At 40.9% G+C, this 23,198-nt stretch overlaps 1 protein-coding gene across 2 annotated transcripts; it reads right to left on the reverse strand.

Annotated features, from left to right (window-relative positions):
- Positions 1 to 2,207: 2,207 nt before the first annotated feature.
- Positions 2,208 to 21,442, reverse strand: LOC119723578. Of its 2 annotated transcripts, none has more exons than XM_038194301.1 (7): positions 21,094 to 21,442; positions 15,311 to 15,465; positions 9,273 to 9,605; positions 8,492 to 8,710; positions 7,754 to 7,951; positions 5,759 to 5,883; positions 2,208 to 2,489 (listed from the first exon to the last, which is right to left on the reverse strand). In XM_038194301.1, exons 3-7 carry the CDS (start codon positions 9,502 to 9,504, stop codon positions 2,388 to 2,390), a joined length of 876 nt encoding a protein of 291 aa, XP_038050229.1. In that variant the 5' UTR covers positions 9,505 to 9,605; positions 15,311 to 15,465; positions 21,094 to 21,442; the 3' UTR covers positions 2,208 to 2,387. The 2 variants fall into 2 exon arrangements, with proteins under 2 accessions (XP_038050229.1, XP_038050228.1); XM_038194300.1 differs by having other exon boundaries at positions 15,302 to 15,465.
- Positions 21,443 to 23,198: the final 1,756 nt, after the last annotated feature.

Genomic DNA, 23,198 nt, shown 5'->3' on the forward strand with positions numbered 1-23,198 from the left:
TCAAGCGGGCCCCAAGCCCCACGCCGTAATCAGAGATGTGGCAGCTCGGACCCAAGGTCCAATTTCAATTTTTTTTTTGCCAAGGCCAGTTTCATCTCTATGTAATTCACCTCCCCCCCCCCCCCCCAAAAAAATCATAAATTGTGTTCTGGATCCGCCCTTGGTTCGGTTGAATCTGCAATTAACATAAAAACAAAAAATACAATAAGTGTCTCATAATGTCAAAATGTACTTACAAAATATTATATGAACTGATAATTAAATTGACTGATTTGATCTCCAAAAACATAAAATTGTGTCTATTACAAATTATAGCCGACTACATAGACTCGAGTTATGAAGAAGTTGTCACATAGTACAATACACACTTCCTTTAAAGGGAAAATACAACATTTGCAAACATCAAAAAATAAAACTACCAAATCATTTTGAAATACCTTGCTGGACTGTTAGTGAATGACAGTGTAAAGCATCCTGTAAAATCATGGCACCTGGTATACTGTCATTTTCAAGAAAAGTGGTATTTTTGTATCAATTTCCAACGCTGGTCGGCCGACCAGCGTTGGAAAAAAACTGGCTTTTTTTTTCAAATACTGGCCCCAATTGACCATCGCACTTGTTTGCAATCGATTACACACCTATGAACGGGTACAAGCCAGCTAGACTGGTTCCCTGACCTTGCAATTCCCCAATGTATGTAAACTGCTCTGTTTCTTCTTTTATGGAGTCAGGGAACCAGACTACAGGAAAATGATTGTTTTTCTTGGTTTTTATAGCATTTTCGAACCCAAAACCTAAAAAAAGTCAGTGTAACTATATTTGCTATATATTTCCAACCCCCCAATTCCATCCATTTCTGAAAATTACAGCAAAAGCAAATGATGTATATTCCCTTTAAGGCTTTATTAACAGTTCAATATCAAATGAGGTTTATGTACAGATGTAGGATGGAAGTACGGAAGTAATGAAGTACGGAGGTACTGAAGTACGGAAGGAAGGTTTTGCTGAAAAAAACAACAAAATATAAGGGGAAATGTTTTGGTCTGGAGTTGCGGGAGGTTGCTATCGGGACCGCCACCCAGGCCTGACAGAGATGGGCAAAAGAAGGTCGCACAGGGATCAGGGACTGTGGTCAAGGCATCTTACACTAAATTGTACATCTACATGTACAACAGTACATGATCCAAGCTAGATAATGAGGATAACATATTTTCTAAACCTAGAGATGATAAAATGGTATTATAAATTACAGATAAAAATAACAAGAAAACTAGAAAAGGTAAATAATACACAACGTCCGCTACACAAATTATTTCCTCATATCCAGTCACATAGCAATAATTTGTGTCTATCAACTTATTTCCACTTAACTTACTTACTAAACAATTAACACAGTCTTCTACAATCATATCAAATGATCTAAAATTAACATGGGAATTGGTATACAATCATGTAACGTTCATTATACGTGTATTCACCATGCATCGCCAGTCATTTCAATTTTATGCCTCAAAAGGGAACCAAAATTACTGTATCAGAGGACTGTTATTCCTTACCCCCCTTTATAGACAATAAACTTTGACCAATCAAAGTTTATTGATTTGCAAATGTATAAAAGTACAACATTGGGCATATCAAGAATATGGTTCAAAATCAAAGAACCCCAAGATGATCCCCGAGTGGCTCAAAGAGGGCGCTATAATTACCCGAGCCAAAGGCGAGGGCAATTATCAGCACCCAAACTCCAAGCGGTCTTAAACAGAGTGACTAATACCGACCGAGCCCATATTTATTCCCACTCATAAATACTTTTTCAGTCAAAACAAATCAAAACTTTTGGGTCAAAAAAACCTGATTTTGTTCAACAAGTTCACTTCATGTTTTGTTAACATGCCTCTAGCTAAAAAAATGGAGTGCCCAGCTCGCAAGTAAGTCGTAAACAACGCCTTTTATGGAGATTGACACGCGCATCGTGCAGAATGCACCTGGGGCGTTGCATTATGAATTTAGGACTATAAAATACTGACTCACTGGTAGTATTGCGTGTGCCTACATGAGGATTGTGAACGTTCAACCAATAAAAAAGTAAGAGGCACTGGATTTTTTGGAGTCCAAACTTCATGTGACACTGAAAAGTGTTTAAGACCAGCTAGCCATGTCTTTATTATCCGTTTAAGACCGGCCACGCAACGGGCTCTCGACCAAAAGGAATGGGTAAATTGTCTTAGGTATTTATTAATGCGGCTTAAAACATTAGGGCATCATCAGAGCAGACAAAGACAAAAATATTGACACCAATCAAATAATACCTAATAAAACCAAATATTTTAGCATTCATAAGATTAAACTTTCCTTTGAATCTTTAGGTTAAAATTTTACTCATTATCTTAATTTACACGATTTCCACGCTCCTGCAGCGGAACTTGCTCCATCCCTTTCCATTTACGTTTGTATTTCTTCAGTTTCTTCAGTTTCTTCAGTAGATATCCCTGCAGTAAAACAAAAATTATACAGCAAGATATCAAGCTTACTACAAGCTGATTGTGAAGTTTATCATATTAATCTGTAATATTGCAAAAAAAAAACATGATTAACAGTGGCTTAGCCTTTGGGTTAAAATATAATTCAAAAGGAATAGTTACTGTGAATACTGAAGAAAAAGTTTCCTTTTTTACATGTTTATGGGACCGCCCGATTTCAACCAGAATTTAACCCCACACTTTAATCCTTAACAGTACAAAACAAGTCAGGTGTGTTTACAAACACAAATGCCCCGCAACAGTGACTGTTTCCATGACATAACACCACTCTAACATCAACTTACATGTACCTTGGTCAAATGGAACGTTCATGGACAGCATAAGTGTCTTCTGTAGGTCTTATATGAATTAATCCCTAATCCCTATGATCTCAGAATAAATACAAGATTTCTATTGTTATAGCCACTGTGACCTTGACCCTTGACCTTTCGGCCCCAAATGCAATAGGCTTCTTAGGATTACCAAGAACATTACACAAACCAAATTTGAAGTTCATATGTAAAGTATTTCTCAAGTTATCGCGCTGACAAAATTTCTTTTGTTTTAGCCACTGTGACCTTGACCCTTGACCTTTTGGCCCCAATGCAAAAGGCTTCTTAGAATTGCCAAGGACAATCCACAAACCAAATTTGAAGTTCATATGTAAAGTATTTCTCAAGTTATCGTCCTGACAAAATTTCTATTGTTTCAGCCACTGTGACCTTGACCCTTGACCTTTTGGCCCCAAATGCAAAAGGCTTCTTAGGATTACCAAGGACAATCCACAAACCAAATTTGAAGTTCATATGTTAAGTATTTCTCAAGTAATCGCGCTGACAAGATTTGTCCGGACACACACACCCACACACACACGTGTGTAAATGCCGGCAATCGTGGACGCCCCATTGTCCCTAATCCTCTTTCCTTTGTTTGTACTCTAACTTTTTAGCGACAGCTCTCATTGGTTTTGTACACGATTTGAGATCATGGACGTTCGGTCAATCGTGGACGTATTGTTTGCGCCCCAATTCTTTTGTCCTACGTCCACGATTGCCGGTGTTTACACACACCGACTTGTTTCACATACGTAGTGTGGACTTTCCTTTCTTTTCGTGTAGTTAAGGAACACCAGTGGAAAAACTCATTTTTCTCAAACTGTGAAAACTCTTACAACCCAATTTTTTTTCTATGATTCCCTATAGTGTTTCTCTTCATTCTGCTACGGATAAATCTAACCCAAAAATGCCTCTAAACCTGTTTTCCAGAAATGGGGAAACACTGTGTGGACGTGGGCAAGTCCACACTTCGTCGGTGCTACCTACATTATGTGGACGTGTTTTGTTCGGAAGTCCACACTGCGTATGTAAGACAAGCTCACGCACCCACACACCCACCCACCCACCCACCCACCCACCCACCCACCCACCCACGGAAGGACAAGGCGGAAACGGTATGCCCCTTCGGCTTCGCCGCGGGGCATAAAAAACTTATTGACTAACGACAACTTTTTTCTTTTAATTTCAAAGTATTGACAAACATATTACACACGACTACCAAATATCCTTTCTCCTTCCCGGAGCGAGTTTGGCAGGACTTAATTAAATGTTTGTCATATCAGACTTTTGTACAGGTTGGGCCAAAAAAAAAATATCCCTTTTGATACTTTTGGATCCTTGTCTCCCACAAAAAAGGGAAAGATACCAGCTTGTCCTCTTCAGCCAACATCTGATCTGGGTATTGACCACATTAAGTACAAGTTTCACTGATATTCATTCATGCATGCAAAGGATACAGGCCTATTTTGTGACTACCCAAAACACTACCAACACGACGTTTCCTAATTACTTTAACCCTAACCGCCCTGAATCCTTCAAAATCCTCTTTGCCAAAGTGGAGGAATTTGGAGGATTGAGGTTACATGGCAAAAGTGCATTCCTGATTTCGTAGGATGCACTTTGTCAAGGTCTTGGGCTGGACCTGGAGTTGTTTCTGCTCAGCCATACATAAATATAGGCCTGGATTATGCCTGTCCTCCGTACTGCTCCAAAATGTCACTGGCCAAGCCCCAATATATTGACAGTCACCGCCGCAGGATTTTGCAAGATTCAGGCAGTGGTCACCCCTCCATGGACCATATTCAAGAAATAATAGAGGAATTTGCAGGATTGGGGCTATATATACATGCATACTACTTTTGCCATGAGGCCAATTGGAGTATTTTGCAGGATTGAGGCTACATCCTAGCAAAAATGCCCAGGGAGTTAGGGTTAAGGGGATATTTAACGTTATTTAATATTTTTAATGACAATCACACTGCAAGACAGAACATACCAAAGTAGCCATGGTAAGGCCATAGTTTACTGCTCTGTAAAGGGCCTTGATGGATAGAACATTTTATAATTCAGGTAGTATACAAGACATGATGCCTCAATTTGGAGAACACCTTCCGGAGGTATGGCAGCCTAATAACGCTTGATGGTGCAGAAATATTGTAAGATTTGATACGGACAAAATGGCACAAGCTAGAACCTGAACAAGGGTTGCTAAGATAGCCAAATCTTACCCCCTTTTAAGTTTTGTCTTTGAGGGTACCTCAAGGACCGGGTGTACGGCATTGTGCCAAACACCCTGTAGGGACTTCGCAAAAGAATTACTGGTGAAATCCAAGCCCTCAGAAGAACACGGATGGTCCGCAGAGCTATTGCAGACATAAGGACATTGGCACAAGTATGCATTGATCTGATTGACAGACAGGTTGAAGATTGAGCAGCAGGACAGTGAAAATGTGAACCTTATCTGTAATTCAGTTTAAGTTCAATAAATGTAATTCCATTAAATTGATGTCCTGTTCTGTTATTCCTTTTATTTCCTTCACTGTCCAGAGGCCCATTGTTGCCATTGTGTTGAGAGCAAATTGCCTATTCTGAACATTGTGTTGGTAGTGTTTTGGGGTAGTCACAAAGAAAAGCCTGTATCATTTCCATGCATGGCTGAAAATCTGTGAACACTTTACTGACGGTGGTCAATACGCACACCGAATGTTGGCTGAAGAGAGAAAAAAACTGGTTACCTTTCCTGTTTTTGTGGGAAACAAGAACTTATCCACAGGGACTTTTTTTTTTTAACTCATCCTGTATATAGGGGCATCATACATGTAGATGCACAGTCGGGACCAAGGCTTTATGTTCACTATAATTTATATTTTAGAGTTTGATATAACGAGAGTCAACTGTACTTACTATGACGACACAAGCAATGAAGACAATAATCGAACATGCGACCCCTAGCATAATCACAGCGTCGCATTTCTCAAAAGGTCTGTTGGCAGTTGGTGATGCTTCGTTGGCCAAAGCAAGTGTTGATCCTGAAAATTGACGAGAGGCACTCAGATCAATATTTGACTTGATTCAATGGATATCTGACTTGATTCAATAAGCCAGTTCGGTATTCCAACTGTACACACACAATGATATGGGTCAAGGGTCATTCCGGATAATCGAACGCGCAGGGAGATGGGCGCACGACGCTTGCGTGTTAATTACAGGCAGAACGGGCGTTCGCATGACAGCACATAGCATCGCATAACATCAAGTCAGTGATTTTATCCCAAATGACCTTTGACCTAGACTAATACCAAACTGGCTTATATTGACATCTGATTTGATTTAATGATATCTCACTTGATTCAGCTGAACGAATCACTGGGTTTCATTGTTCAATTGTACCCAATAGACCCGTTGCATGTGACGTCACATTTGAAGGAAGGTTTTTGTTCCTCTGCTATGGGCGAAACACGGTAGTTACTTTCATTGTCACTGATTTTAAATCCTAAAATTTGCCCACAATGGGGGCGAACCCTCCAATGGGCCTATTTGCATATTTTTAACATTTCACTATTTTAATTGTACAGGTATTCACACTTTACCAATTTGCGAGTTTTTGCTGTGAAGATGAATGTGAAGTGGGTTGGGTACGGCCGGGTAGGCAATGGCCGGCCGCAGCCTTGCACTCAAGGCCATATGGATTTTGTCTTTAAATCATTCTGCATTCGTACTTATCTCAGTTCATGTCGTTTCCAATTCAAATCGTGTAACAATGAAGGAGCAAGCAGGGGCATAGCAAAGGCATTTTCATTGGGGGTGTAGAAGTAATTTTGCTGACTGAGAGCCCAGCGAGCGTGCAGCGCAAAGCTCTTACGGCTTGGGCTACGGGGCCCGCTTAAGGGAACTTGTTGCTGTGGAACTCCTCACTGTGAACTCGTCACCTAAGGGGGTGGGGGGGGAGGGTGGAAGGGATGACTGGCATCATTACATGATGATTAACCCCAAAACATTATCATCACCTCCTTTATGAACAGTTCACTGCATCATAAGTCAAGCGTTTGCTCCACAGTTCCACTGTTTCAGGTTAGGGCAAGGCTAAGATTTCAGGTCTGTGGCAACTTGAAGTTTGAACTGATGTAAGGACAATAAGATTTACTGTTCTGTGGCAACTTTGAACTCAGTGACCCGAGTGAATGGTCACTAATAATTCTCAAGTCTACAAGAACTTAGGGTCAACTGGGGTCAATGTACAACTCAATAAATGCCTACTAAGAAGTATTTTGCTCTTAAATCCTTTTTCTGTGTTTAATGTGAAGACCCTAAATGCCACCGAGGCCCTAAATGCTGACTGAGGAAAATTATTAGGGGGTGTCACCCCCTCCTTCCCCGAACATACCCCACTGTTTGCTACGCCCCTGGGAGCAAGGTCGTGAAAAGGAGCAATCAGTCTCCTTAAAGTGGGGGGGGGGGGGGGGGGGGAGGCCATGTCCTTCCCATGGGGGCACTGTTGAAAGCGGACGATCATTGGAAATTTAGTTGGCAATTTTCTTTGCGGTGCAATTGCATGAGCGTCATTTTTTCACGAGAAGCACTCATGCAAAAAAAAAAAAACCCGAAAAAAAGGGAATTTGTGAACAAAGGGCACTCGTGAAAAACTGTTTTCATGGGGGCACTTGATTTCGCGAGAGCCATTTTTTTCAGTGCCCTGTTTTCACGAGCACCCTTATTTCACAAATGCCTTTCTTTACGGGTGTCTTTTTTTGCTAGTGCTTTTTTGCACGAGTGCCCTTGTGAAAAAGGGGCACTCCTGAAAAAAGGGCACTCGTTAAAAAAAAAGGGCACTGAAATATATTTTGGGTAGGGGGTGTAAATAATACAAGTTTTCATATCCGACATGACACTGCTTCCTACCTGAATTGGTTGAGGACTGAACTTCATTGTTAGTAGCCGTTGTAGGGCGAATGTTGGCAAGGCGTACCCTTGTGCGTGTACTACCGGTACTTCCAACTGCAACACCCTTTGCCTCACACACATATTCCACATCACTGTCTACCGAAGGAACTTGGATTGATACTGAAGTTGAATAGGTGTTGTTCCTCAACGACGATCCTGAATGATGGATTTCGTATCAATAAAGATTGACTATGATGATTGGTAATTGAAAATAATTATATAACTGTACGGGGGCGCTGTTAACCCCTTAACACCAGCTGACAGGCATGCCCACCATGCCCACAGTCCGCTAATCTGTCCGATGTGCTGTTGTTAGCCGTGCTATGCTGTGGAAAGTGGTCTGTGGGCCGTATAGCCGGACAAAGGCCGTTGTGCAGTCATGTGTGTAAGCTGGTAAAGTGAGGCATGCCAATACCGACGTCAAGGGGTTAAAAGCTGACGATATTTGAATCTGACGAATGCATGATAATGAAATGTAGCGGTAATAATGATGTAGTGTCTTCAGAACCAATAATGGTGGATATGTGCGCTTTATTATACCTATTATTATTATCATTATGATGGATAGACACCGGATTTCATTGACCGAAACTAGTATTTGAGGGAGTTAGGCCTACACACTCCCACGCCCCCCCCCCCCCCCCAGCATTGCCAGTGACAACATATTACCGTACACGTAGGTGTAACATTGCTTACCCGAGTAGGCTGTTATAGCTACAGGCCTGACTGTCAGGTAGGCCTTGAGTTCCGTCAGCCCCCCCAAGAACCACTTCAATTCCACGGCAGGCTTGACCTGCTCCATGACACAGGTCAGATTGTGAACTGTGGTATCGTACCATACTGTCGCCTCGCACGTGTCCGCATCATGGTCTTCATTGCAGCCGATGACGGTAGGATATGGCCGATTTGGGGAGACTGTTGGTAAATTGAATGGATATCAATTGCAAAATAAAGTATTTTTTCCGATTCAAAAACAACAATTCAGTAAATCTGAAGCAGATTATTAAAAAAAATCTAGCCAGTCCAAAATTCAGCTCAGTAGATATACATGCAGTCTACTTTGGGAGAAAACACTGAAAATGCATCTTCATTGCTCTACATGCAAAGTGAGGTTTCCGTTGGAAGCCCTCCCTGAAATATTATTTAATACATTTTGACTTGCACCCTCTCATGATAATGATCCCAGTTTGTCATTTGGGAAAATAATTCTAATTCCCGGATAATGTAAAGGATCACAAACTAAACTAAGCCGTTTTTCACGGTTAGTGCCCTCCGCATATCAAAATGCCGGATTGTCGTCATGAAAATTCCATTGCTTTTGAAGCGTCTGCGAGAGATTTGAATTTCCAGTAAAATTTTCAACACCTTCTCCGCTTACACATTTTAATTTGTTGTGTTTGTACGTTTTTGAAAGAATTTGAGAATGGGTAGATAAAAAAGAGAGATGGGTAGATAAAAAACACAAAAATAGACTCACCTTTTTCAAGTACTTCTACTTGTCCCTCATGCATCACGTCTGACTTCGGTTTCACCTCAAAGGTGTAGGTTCCCTCATTGAAGGTGGTGACGTTTTCAATGACAAAATTGAACTCACTGTCGATATTGTAGACACCCTCTTGGATCCCGTTTCGGGTTTGGGGAGTCACACTTCCCAAGATGTATGAAATGAGCATGGAGGCATCGCTTTTTGGTCCATAGTACCAGTACATAGCTTCGACATCACCGGGCGGGATTCGGCGGGAGTTGACCAAGGGACAGGGCACGATCCCTCGGTGGCCTCGTTCCAGGAACACGGCTCCATCAGCATTCGCTACAAGTACGAAAGCACGCAAAACAATATTCAAGGTGGAATGATATTTGCTTCAAAACAGCAATGTTAACCCTAACTATCCCATATCCTCCAAAATCCTCTTTGCAAAATGGAGGATTTTGCGGGACTAAGGCTACATGGCAAAAATATGGTGCTGATTTCAGAGGACGCACTGTGTGTCAAAGTCTTGGGCCGGACCTTGTGCTGTTTATGCTCAGCCTTGCATACCGCTATGGGAATGTACCGGTCATGCCGGTAGGTCTACATGTACATGTATGTACTTGAAATCCTTTGCACTGCTCCAGGATGTCACTGGCTCTATTATTGACAGTGATAGCCGGAGGATTTTGCAGGGCCTAATTGACATCATGATTGAGGCAGTGGTCCCCGAACATCGCCAAGCTCAATTCTCAATTTGAATTTCAAAAAGCCACCACTAGATTTCATTTAATGTTCAGTATAATTCAAATTGTTAGCATTCCGATTCGTCCAAAATCTTTGAAATTGGTCTCGTGAAGCAATCGGCGTTGAATTGACAAAGCAAATTCGTTTTTTGTCATTCGTTTTCATGTTGTTGTCATTACATTTCGTCCCGGTGACTTAAATCGTATACGATTAGAAAATGCGCCCAATCTTTAGACTTATTTGAAGAATTATGCGTATTAAAACAATGATAACTCAACATATATTTCCTTATATGTATAAATAAAAGTAGTTAGCTGTAAGGTATGAATTTTTATTTCTGTGTTTCACAATTAACATTTAGAGTCATGAACTGACCTTTCACAATATGCACTTATGACATGGACACTAAGCATTAAGTTCAAAGAACTTCTTAATGTTGTTCTTTGATAGACATACCTTATTTCTGTTGTTTTATTCATATACATATATCAAAGAGCAACATAACGAAGGTTATGCTTAATCTCCATATGCTAAGCAAAGAGCATATTGTGAAAGTTCAATTTCTGATTTTTATGTTAATTGTCAAAGAAAACTCAAAACTTAAAGCTATACTTTTATTTATAAGGAAAAATTTGTTAAAAATTAAAATTTAATTAACCCTTACCCTACTAGACCCTCCAACGCATGCCAATATGTGCCTCAAGAAAATCTCCTATGTTTTTTGCATGGCCCTCCAATATCTGCCATGTCATTTCAAGGGTAACTGGACAGGCACTCCAATACATGCCACATAGAACAATGAGAGTCCTCTGATAACAAAGTGAGTGCCCCCAGCTGGTCAGTATCAGGCACCCTCCAGGGCCTCCAACTCCTGCCAATTGGAGCCTTCACTGCTACATCAAAGTATCCTCCAATAAACTGCAGCTGGAGGGCATTGGCATAACCAACTGACATGCAGTAAACTACCCTCAGAGAGTAAGGGTTAATGCGCAAACAAGTCCGAAGATTGGGGACATTTTTAATCGTAACGTTTTAAGTCGCCAGAGACGAAATGTAACGACAAGAACATTAAAACGAATGACAAAAAACGAATTTGCTTTTTCAATTCAACGTCGATTGCTTCACGAGACGAATTTCAAAGATTTCGGACGAATCGGAATGCTAACAATTTGAATTATACTGAACATTAAATGAAATCTAGTGGTGGCTTTTTGAAATTCAATTTGAGAATTGAGCTTGGCGATGTTCGGGGACGAAATTTAAGTATCGATATAGGAAATTCGTGTGATACATGTACAAGTGTTAAAATAGCCGGGAAAACCTATACATTGATCATGTATTAAAAAAGGTAGCCACAATGCAAGTGCCCAAACCTACCGGTATATCCCTGCTAAATGCACAGATCTCCAACAGAAAAAAAGGAAAAGTACATGTATGCTACATTGTACACGTTTACATACACATGTACCGTAGGTCACCGCAGTCCTCGGCCGTAGAGCATATCTATATATATAAGAGAGAGTTTAACTCGGCCTCCAAGACGATGTTTGCTCATGAAAGGATCCGAGACCGCGGGCTCCCGCGGCGCCAAAATCGCTCCACGTCCGTGGAAAAATGCGGAAGGTGTCTTCCGGCGGGTCGGACACTTCGGGTCGTCCTGATTTTTCCGTACGGACCGGCGATCCTTTTCGTCTATTTTTCGTGACTGCATTTTGCGCAGGAATTTGCCGTCGTGTGTGCTTTCACGTTGACTGCCTGGCCGCCCCCTGTCCTGGCTTTTCTGCGTGTCTAGACTGTGCGAGGTCAGCGGCTTCGACGTAGGGGTTCCGTTTACGTGTTCTACTCGGACGTTCTGCAAAAGCGTTCACCAAATTGTGGATGGGGTGACCTTGGTAAAATATTTTTTCTCCATGGTGCGTGGCCACCAAGTGCCCTTATTCTTTCATATGCTTCGCTTGCCGCCCCTGCGCCGAGTGCAACGAATACTCAGAAGGACTACACATTAAGTATGCCTTGCGCGGTCTGACCAATCGAAAGTCTACACTGCGTAGTATTTCCGGGCTATGCAAAACTGTCGATGGGAACGCGTACTGCAGCCTGCTCCACACCCTGGAAACGAGGTTGGGTCTACGGTGCTCGCTATTTGAAGCGCAAGCATGTGACGTGATAGAGTGCTGTTGCTTCCATAATGTGTTTACAGCTCCATGCTTCCACCACCAAGGCTGAGCGTTGTGAGTTCGCTGCCCGCCACGTATAATTCAGTGTCGTGTTATAATTTCGGGGGCCTGTTTTGGGTCAACGAAGGATCGATGCATTGCTTCAAACTCGCGATCTTAAACGCAGTCACAAAAAAAATCGACGACAAAGTGTCCGACCCGGCGGAAGACACCCACATTTTTCCACGGACGTGAAGCCGCGGTCTCGGATCCTTTCTGGAGCAAACATTTCTCCGAGGCGGAGTAAAACTTGCTCTTATATAGATGGTTGTACCAACTTCAATAAAAGTTACCGACTTTTTCCTCGCAGACGGTCTCGCAAATTGTTAGAAGTTCAGGTTTACGTTTGTTGAAGAGTCCAATACTGAAACTTAATTATGACCTTCCTCCATGATTCAGACCGTTTGTAATTTTATGGTAACACTCAACATTTTCATTTCAAATGACACCTTCACGTTTTATTGCATTATGATTTAAACCAGCCTTCGCCTGTGTACTACAGTATTCTTTTCACTACGTTTTCCAAATTCGCCTGCCTCACAAAAAGCCAATTTAACAGACCAACGGCAACATTTACAGACAGTTGCCACGGTACATAATTATCATGTGCGTAAATCGACGGGGGACAGGGGGAACCCCCCCCCCACCCCATCCCCCCCCCCCACACACACACACACATTTTGAGGCGGGGGCATTTTTTGGTGTGTTCCCCCCCCCCCCCCCCCCCCCCCACTTTTTCTTCCCCGAATAAAAATGTTGTAGCCTACAATAATAATTCTATTGCTCAGAATACATGTAGCTGATTCAATTACTCCAAACTCAAAACTTTAAAAGATGATCTTTGGTTTCAGTGGTCAGAAATTGTCTCAGATCACACCACAGAAATTGCTTTTCTATAACTGCATGTCTCCCCAACTATATCCCCCATTTACATTTAATTCCCCACATTTTCATCCCCAACACTACGCCCTACCCGATCTATGATCGGGTAAATCAGCTTGTTGATTATATTCATGAACTGAGATGATTTAGCCCCCCCCCCCCCCCCAAAAAAGTCTTCGGTTTCTGGTATGGAGCTTGCCCCAAAAGTGGTGCGGTGACGAAATCAGCTTTAAAGCTGAGATTTCACACCCCTTGTTTATAAAATGTGAATAAATTGGTACAATGTAAGTAAAAATGAGCACCTTCAGCCTCCCCCCCCCCCCCCAAAATATATGGTCGAAATATGCGGGCAACATGGAGTGTCATGGCCTAGCGGTTAAGAACACTGGACTCACATTCTGGTGTTTCAGAGGCAACAGTGACGTGGCTTTGAGCCCGCCGGCGGACACTTGTGCTCTTAAGCAAGGCACTTAACCATTATTGCTTCATCCTTCGGATGGGACGTTAAGCCGTAGGTCCCGTGTGTTGTATAAATGCATGTAAAAGAACCCAGTAAACACTTATCGCGTACAGAGAAGGGATTTGCCCCGGTGTTTCTGGCCTCCTGTATAAACTCCCACGTGGAGTATTTAGGAGAAGAACCAACCAAGAACCAAGAACATAAGTGTGCGCGGGAACAGTACTCCGAATCAACAAGATGAATTGAAGGGTCTGCACTCCAGCTTCAATTTTGTTTTTCAGCTTGAAAACTTGCACTAAACAATCTTGTTCATGTTTGGAATTTAGACTAGACTCGTAATAAGTACATAAATGTAATTCAGCTAGCGAAATGCAAATTGACGGGTCTTGGGGGTAAAGTTTGAGACCTTCCAAGACCGAGACTGAGACCGAGATCAGTGCTGTCAAGGCTAAGACCAGCTGACTAAGACAGAGACCGCAAGAAGGTCCCGAGATGGTCTGTAACATAGTGAGAGTATATACTTTTAAAAAATACAAAATTACAAATGTACATGTAGCTGGTAGTATGCTAGTTGCCACTTTCATCATGTTTAAAGCAGTATTTGGCCATAATCCCCACACATATCGGTACATCCCCACAGCTGACTAACGTTCATTTCAATGCAGAAAGAAAACTCAATTTTTTCCTAATAAGTAAATATGTTCCCCAACTTAATTCAGCCATGGAGCTATAAAAAGGATCAACAAACAATACACTCACTGATGTACTTACAACATAAACACACCACAAGAAGCAGAATTGGTACAAGTAATGACATTATTAATATTAAGTGTTTGATCATTCCTTCGGAGCCTAAGACCTCACTGTTTTTAAGTGTTACCAAACGCAAGTCTTGTTATTGGTAGACCAGATTACATCTATACTACGAGTATGAGCTACATGTACATGTACTGTTCTGTACATGTGTGCATGACCACAGCAGTCTAATACTAGCGCCCTCTATTATGCCGGGTATTATTTGCTCTAGTAGCCAGGGTCAGGGTTTGAAGTACACGTACTTACCTATCCCCTATTTTGCGAATGGCCGAGTCCATGGATGGTTGCCACAAGCAACATGTGTGGGGTGTAATGGTATGGCATCTGCCAAGGTTAGTGTTTGGGGTTGTCTAGCTACACACAGGTCAATTTTTTTTTTGCGGCAATATGGGGCCAAAGTTTTCCATAATTATTATGATCCCCCTGAAATTGATTTCAATATGTACACATGCTTCTTGAGACCTATTCGATGAGTGCAGCTGGTTACAAAAAAAACAACAGTTTTGGTGGTTTCTCATACAGGCCAATCATCACACCAGATATCATTTCAATCTGTGAGGGTCGGGTAAAAAAAAAACGTGTTCAATTGACACGGAATGACCCAATTGATATCCGACTTGATTCAATTGATATCTGGCTTCTCTGAATTGACATCTGAATCAATTCAATTGATATCTGACTTGATTCAGATAATCAATCAAATCACTGAGTTTCTTTGTTCCATTTTAATTTTTACCCTATAGACCCCTTGCATCTGATGTCACATCTGAGGGCAGGGTTTGTTCCTTTGCGATGCACAATATGCATAAAGAACACACTTTTTATTACTTTTATTGTCACTGAGTTAAGTAAAACCGACTTAACCAAATTGACAGTTAATCCCCTAAAAACGGCTACGACACGACACTGCTTCCTACCTGGCATGCCTGGACTGTTGGCAGACTGAACTTCATCGTATTAAGTAGCCATTGTTGGGTGACTTTTGGCAAGGCGTACCTTCGTGCGTGTACTGCTTCCTACAGCAACACTAGTTGCCTCACACATGCTGAAGTTGAATAGGTGTTGTTCCTCAATGACAAACCTGAATGATAGATTTGAAATCAATAGTGTATTGAACATCTTCAATCAAAGAGTGAGCAGTTAACGTAATTGCAGTTAATTTGAAAAGCCTGTTCAGCAAGGATTTACCAAAGGCTCTCGTGCAGTGCAGGTCAACAACTTGGAAAGATCTCATTCTCTGCCAACACTGCATGGCAAGACTGGTGGGACCTAGCAATCAGGACAAAAAGATGTTCCAACGTCTAGAGAAATCATTATTGATATACCTGGAGGTACATTTAAACAAAAGCCTGTAGTGACCATCCATGTCACCGCATTAAAGGATACGAAAACACAGTTTGGCTACTTAATTAAAGGTGCAATCGTTTGCATTTATCTCAAATTGCCCGATGAATTATTATCTAAAAGCTTACTGGGATTAAAGATCGTACTGGTACATTCCATTTGGCTTGCCGCCATTTAGAAAAAAATCGAGAAATGTAGGTGATTTCCAACGATCAGTCAATTGATCAATACATGTATTTGGAAATAAAGAGTATTATTACAAAATCATGTTTTTGTGATGAAGAGGTTTTGCTTGGAATTTCACTTTTTCCAAAAGTGTAATATGCAATGAGTTGAAGCTTCATGAGGTTAGCTTTTGAACGTTCTTCGAAATGAATGTAGTATGAGATTGGAAGGTTTGCAAGGTGGAAAGTTACTAAGACAAGGTAAGTATGCGGTAGAATGTTGTAATGTAGTAAGAATGTAGTATCCAGACGCCACTTCAGGGGTTGTGTACAAAGTCTGTGGCGAGTCAAGACAATTTTCTAAGTACATGTATTTCCTGACAAAATTGAAAACATTTCTAAGTCCTAGATTCATGTCTTTTCAACATTTTGCAATGACCGACCTTTATTGAGATGATATAAAAAGAGGTTTGACCTGATCCATGACGCATGTATTTTTTGTGCGCTGTACTGTCGTACCTCGTGGACATGTATATTTAAATCATGGTAATAAGATTGGTATTTACAGAGTTTACATTTGTCCATGCACTCGGACCCTGTGCCCGATTACATCATAGTCCCCCCCCAAAAAAAAAGGTGCATAAATATGCTTTGTTCAGTTCATGACCTCGTGTTTGTATGGCCAGCCGCCCCACGCGCCTGACAAGCGTCATGAACTGAATGCATGTGGGTTACTTCATGAAAATCGGGCAAAAAGTGTGACATTGGGTCAAAGTTCCCAAATGTTGATCTGAATATTGTTTTTGATAGCTCAACTACTATATTTTTAGGAAATAGTATGCTTCTTCCCCAAAACATAAAACTGAATTTGTGGTTGATCTTTATATTCATGATGGGAAATTCAAAATACCTATGCTACATGGACACCAAATCTAAACAATTGCTCTGAACATGTTTTAATGGGTTAGGTTATTTGTCAGTTTTCTTGTTGTTTAAGATTAACTTTTAGGGTATAAACAAAGGAAAAAACAAATGGTTCAGCAGATGCTCAAAATAAGTTGATACAACCCACTGTAAATTGAGGCTTTTTGTGTAATTTTGACAAAATTGTGCTTGTTTGGAAAAAGTAACCAAATCAGCTAGAAGAGATCTAAAATAGCATTTATGAGTAAAAGTTTGACTTAAATGACACAGTCAGTGTTGGAACTTACGCTCAGCAATGCGAGAGGGCGCTCGTGCCGCCAGCGAGAGGGCGCTGTTCAGCATGCAGCTGCTTTCGCGCCAGCTTTCCCCGCTGCCATGTTGAGGAATTCCCAATTCGTCCTCAAAATCATTCAATATTTGTATGTCCTAAACGGGGCCATCGTTGCCTGACTGGGTAAGATACTTATTGTAATAGTTATAGCAAATCATAGTCACTTTGGGGAACAGAACAGATCCATGAAACTCGTATTTTAGGGACTTTAATTGCATGTTTATTTTACCGATGGGCTACTTTACTCTTCACTATATGGTTCAGGTATTGGGGGCGATATGGTGGATTTGTCACGTGTTTAATCATGTTAAAGTATCAGGGGGGATTATAAGGGGTTAAATGATAATTCAATCAGAGAACCATCGATCTGGGTTATATTCCTCAGTTTAATAGGGGTTCCTAATATTACAGTCAAGAGGGCATTTTATAACTTAACTGGGTCACATGTCTCCATTTTAATCATAAGAAGTTACAGGTTTGAATTATAACTGTTGTTTATTGTTTACTTCATTAACCCTAACCGCCCTGAATCCTCCAAAATCCTTTTTGCTAATTGGAGGATTTTGCAGGATTGAGGTTACATGGCAAAAGTGCGTTGCGGATTTCGGAGGACGCACTGTGTCAAGGTCTTGGGCCGGACCTTGTGTTGTTTATGCTCAGTCATGCATAAATTTAGTCCTTGATTATACTTGAAATCCTCCGCACTGCTCCAGGATGTCACTGCCTCTGCCTCAGCCTATTGACAGTCATAGCCGGAGGATTTTGCAGGATTCAGGCAGCGGTCACACCTCCATGGACCATATTCAAGAAATAATGGAGGAATTTGCAGGATTGAGGCTATATGCTATTTTTCCATGAGGCCAATTGGAGGATTTTGCAGGATTGAGGCTACATCCTAGCAAAAGGGCCTAGGGAGTTAGGGTTAACAGCATAAGCAAGCAAGTAAGTGATACGGTGAACTGTAGGCACCACCATCAACAACTGTCTGTTGTTATCAGCTATTCTCTTGTGTGCATCTGGAAGAGTTTATAATAAATTCAGAAGGTGTACTGTTCAGGGAATACCATCTGGTGTCTCAGTCTTCATTGTCATCCCATCTTAATATCAGCCAGCAGTAACACCCCCCCGAGTACACACCCACTAGATCGCAAGTGCCTAACCGGACTTGTCAGAGACGTCATGCCCAAATAAGTCCCAACCGCTGTTAACTCTACAGTCAGTGAACCACCTTTCTAAAATGATGTTCAAAATGTATGCCTTTGCTCGTCGTGCTGAAAAATATGGCTGACAATGTGTCAATTTTACCTATGCTACATGGACACCGTGTCCTGTACATAGGTAGAAAACAGCACAATGTATCCAGTAATTAACTGAAAATTAAGCCAAAAATGGCTAAATCATGTTTTATGGCAGTGGACATGCAAACCGAATACAAAAGCTGAATTTTGGATACATAATTTGGATGTATGTATGAATTATAGAGTGTGGAACAATACCTATGCTACATGGACACCGTGTCCTATTTATCAATTTTCACTTTAGAGGAGCAAACCCTTATGTAAAATAGAGTTCATCTGTATCTGATTGTTATTAATTTATTGTAATTAACCACTTTCTTGGTTCTAACATTAAAAAATAATTTGTCTACAATCATAGCTTCACAACTAAAGGAATAGGCTACTCTCTTACCTATGCTACATTTTCTACCTATGCTACATTTGGACACCACGCTATATTTTGGAACATAAATCTTAATTGCTGAAGAACAATTTTCCAAAGCATGTTTTATTTTCAATATCCATCCAATTACTATTTACCAAAGATTAAGATGTGTCAGTATGTGTGGAGGTTTTTCTGTTTGAGGGGTTTCTTTAGTTTGAAAATACCGATGCTACATGGACACCATTTTAAAAAATGATACTTTTTCTTCTTGCATCTTATAAACAGCAGCAAGTTTGGAGAATTCAACTTTTTAAAAAGTCAACTTGGAGTGAGTTGAACATATTAAAATCAAAATCTGTCAGATACAGTGTACTGTATGGAAATAGCAAGCCTTAGTAGCTATGCTACAGGACACAAAAAGTGCGGACACCAAATGTAGCATAGGTAACAGAATTTTTAAGTGCGGACACCAAATGTAGCATAGGTAACAGAATTTTCACATGATGCATGTAATATCAACACGAGCAGCTTTTGTACAATTTTATGCATAGATATGGGTGAACAATAGTAAATTACTTAAAAGGATTGATCAGTTGGCATTTTTGCAACAAAACACACAAAATAAAAACACATGTTTCTGTCAATTTAAATGTCACACTTTTTACTGATATTTTTAGTGGTTTTTGCACACATATTGCCCGATAATCTTTTTTTTAGGGCAGATACAGTCCTAGTTTGATTTTATTTTTAAAAGTAACATCATATCCTTTGAGGAAAATGTTACTTTGAAGGATTTGAAAGACTAAATTTTTTACAAATTGATAACAAAGAGAGTAAATTCAGCATTATCAGCTATTATTCCAACTTCATGGAGTAACCCACATTCATAATCTTGCACAAGTGCCCCCGCATGCATATTACAAAGCGGCCACCATATTGAAATCGCATGAAGGAACATTTTGGGGATGATATTCGTGGGAGATGATGACTGAAGGTCGTCTTTTGGCCAGATGGATGAAGATTTTTAGATAAAAGAACATTTTCTCGAAAAGGTATGAGTTCCTCTACGACTAGGAACCTTAACTTTGGAAATTTCTGTCCTGGATGAGAAGATAATCTCGATCAAAATCGGTAGCAAAATCGCTACATCAGGGTTAAGCATTTAGGGCCTAGGGGAGCATTGGCTGCGTCTGGCCATACTACAGAGCTTGCGATAGTAGTGTAAGGCCAGATGCAGTCGGGCTAGTATGGAGGGTACCGCTTCGATACATCAAAAATGGGTAAGAGTCCCACATCTGGCCATCACTAATTTTTTCCTTCACAGTATTATCACTATCAGTTAGTATAATTAGTCCCATAAATGTAGCCAATTTACTCATAGAGCAAGGAATTGTTCCTTGCTCTATGATCGATTTACTGGACTATCTATGCTCCAGTAAATTGGCCACATTTATGGGGTTAGGGGCCTATATCATTATCACTATCAGTATCAGCCATCAGAAAGTGACAATAGGCCTAGGCCTATGTCCTAAAAAGTCAAATTTTGCAGGGAAGATATTGAATTTGAAGTATTTACTGAGAAAACACTTTGAAATTTTCAGACAACATGCAGACATGGACAAGTGATGGCCAGATATAGCCCCATAAATGTGGCCTATTTACTGGACTGCCTCCGTAAACATAGGCCACACATCCACATGTACAAAAATCGTGTCGACGGAGCCAAATTTTGATTTTCACATTTAGGCTTAGTTTGTAGGGTTTTTTTGCTTTAGAAGCATACTCACCCTCTTTACAGGCTAATCAGAAAGTGCTGCCTTTTTCAGATGTCTAATTTTTGTGAAATTTCATGTTGAAATTTTGATACGCAAACGTGTAAAAATGAATCTGGAAATTTCACGAAAAATATACATCTGAAAAAGGCAGCACTTTCTGATTAGCCTATAAAGAGGGTGAGTATGCTTCTAAAGCAAAAAAACCCTACAAACTAAGCCTAAATGTGAAAATCAAAATTTGGCTCCGTCGACACGATTTTTGTACATGTGGATGTGTGGCCTATGTTTACGGAGGCAGTCCAGTAAATAGGCCACATTTATGGGGCTAGGCCAGTGTGTTCTTATTCCTCCATGGCCAGATATAGATATATGGGAATCTTTCCCAAAACAATGAAAAATGAGGATAGGTCCAAGCATGGAGAAATAAAACAAAATAGGCCCTACATGCCCTAAATGTGTTTTATTTCTCCATGGTCCAAGTTAAATACAACTTAATACAAGTTACTTACAAGCATGTTGTAATGTCTCCTGCGAAATTTGAGGTCTTCAGTCCTTCACCTATCAATAATATGTACCTTGCTCGTACTTTGAATCTGCTGCGACTGTGCGACTGCGAGCATGGTGCGAGGAATAATTTATGGATTTATAAAAGAAATAACACGTTTGTACACTATCTGGTCAAGTATTTATTCCTTTTCTCACTCACTGGTAAATATATGCATGAAATGAGTATTTTGGTGGCTAAAAAAGTTACATGCACGTCGTGCATTTTCAGTAACAGGCTACGCGGACAAGCACAAAAGCACTGATGTGCAAGCACGACACTCACTGCACCACCATGTCTCGCCTACCCGGACCGTACCCGTACCCGGCCATATGTCGAGCCCTGATGACGTTGATCAACAACTCACAAACTGACGAATCAGGCGCGGCGCCGGGGAGGATCAGTCTCAGTCCAACCTCGTCCCCAGATTGTCGAGCAGTACGCGCCCACCACTACCTGCTCTCTCAATTGGAAACGCGGTTGGAAATAAAGTAAGCACTGGGGACGAGGTTGGTCTCAGTCCGCAGGGCCGGCCCTGCGGACTGAGACCTCGTCCCCAGTGCTTACTTTATTTCCAACCGCGTTTCCAATTGAGAGAGCAGGTAGTGGTGGGCGCGTACTGCTCGACAATCTGGGGACGAGGTTGGACTGAGACTGATCCCCGGCGCCGCGCCTGATTCGTCAGTTTGTGAGTTGTTGATCAACGTCATCATACGAAAGCCCTGTAGTGCCATCAAGTATATATTTCGCCAAGTTCGTTTTTATGAGTTATATATTTCGCCAAGTTCGTTTTTATGAGTTATATATTTCGCCAAGTTCGTTTTTATGAGTTATATATTTCGCCAAGTTCGTTTTTATGAGTTATATATTTCGCAAGGTTCGTTTTTATGAGTTATATATTTCGCCAAGTTCGTTTTTATGAGTTATATATTTCGCCAAGTTCGTTTTTATGAGTTATATATTTCGCCAGGTTCGTTTTTATGAGTTATATATTTCGCCAAGTTCGTTTTTATGAGTTATATATTTCGCCAGGTTCGTTTTTATGAGTTATATATTTCCCAAGGTTCGTTTTTATGAGTTATATATTTCGCCAGGTTCGTTTTTATGAGTTATATTTTACGGAATTACGGAGTTTAATGAAGTTACGGAGCCCCTAAAGGGACATCCAAAATTATTTTTTTATCTCGTGCGCACGACATAATATCTCGTGCGCACGAGATAATTATCACTGGCGCACGACATATATCACGTGCGCACGACATAATATCTCGTGCGCACGAGATAATTATCACGTGCGCACGACATATATCTCGTGCGCACGACATATATCTCGTGCGCACGACATATATCTCGTGCGCACGACATATATCTCGTGCGCACGAGATAATTATAAGCATTAACGGAGCTTGCGCATGTCGTGCGCACGAGATATATGTCATGCGCACGAGATAGTATGTCGTGCGCACGAGATAATAACATAATTTTGGATGTTCCTTTAGGGGCAGCGTACCAGACACGCTGCTTTCGTTACACACAAACTCGTCCGCTGCAAGTGCAGCAAGCTCCGTTAATACTTATAATTATCTCGTGCGCACGAGATATATGTCGTGCGCACGTGATAATTATCTCGTGCGCACGAGATATTATGTCGTGCGCACGAGATATTATGTCGTGCGCACGTCATATATGTCGTGAGCCTGTGATAATTATCTCGTGCGCACGAGATATTATGTCGTGCACACGAGATAAGAAAATAATTTTGGATGTCCCTTTAGGGGCTCCGTAACTTCATAAAACTCCGTAACTCCGTAAAATATATCTCATAAAAACGAACTTCGACAAAATGTATCTCATAAAAACGAACTTCGAGAAAATGTAACTCATAAAAACGAACTTCAACAAAATGTATCTCATAAAAACGAACTTCGACAAAATGTATCTCATAAAAACGAACTTGGCGAAATATATAACTCATAAAAACGAACTTGGCGAAATATATAACTCATAAAAACGAACTTGGCGAAATATATAACTCATAAAAACGAACTTGGCGAAATATATACTTGATGG

Source organism: Patiria miniata, unplaced genomic scaffold (assembly GCF_015706575.1).
Source record: "Patiria miniata isolate m_02_andy unplaced genomic scaffold, ASM1570657v1 HiC_scaffold_17, whole genome shotgun sequence".
Taxonomy (NCBI): Eukaryota; Metazoa; Echinodermata; class Asteroidea; order Valvatida; family Asterinidae; genus Patiria; species Patiria miniata.

What these genes read in the sequence shown, in the direction of transcription:
- LOC119723578 (XM_038194300.1), bottom strand. An exon ending in AGCTATAACAGCCTACTCGG is followed by an intron (nt 7,952 to 8,491) that starts GTAAGCAATGTT and finishes TCCATCATTCAG; the next exon opens with GATCGTCGTTGAGGAACAAC. An exon ending in TCAGTCCTCAACCAATTCAG is followed by an intron (nt 5,884 to 7,753) that starts GTAGGAAGCAGT and finishes GTCAATTTTCAG; the next exon opens with GATCAACACTTGCTTTGGCC.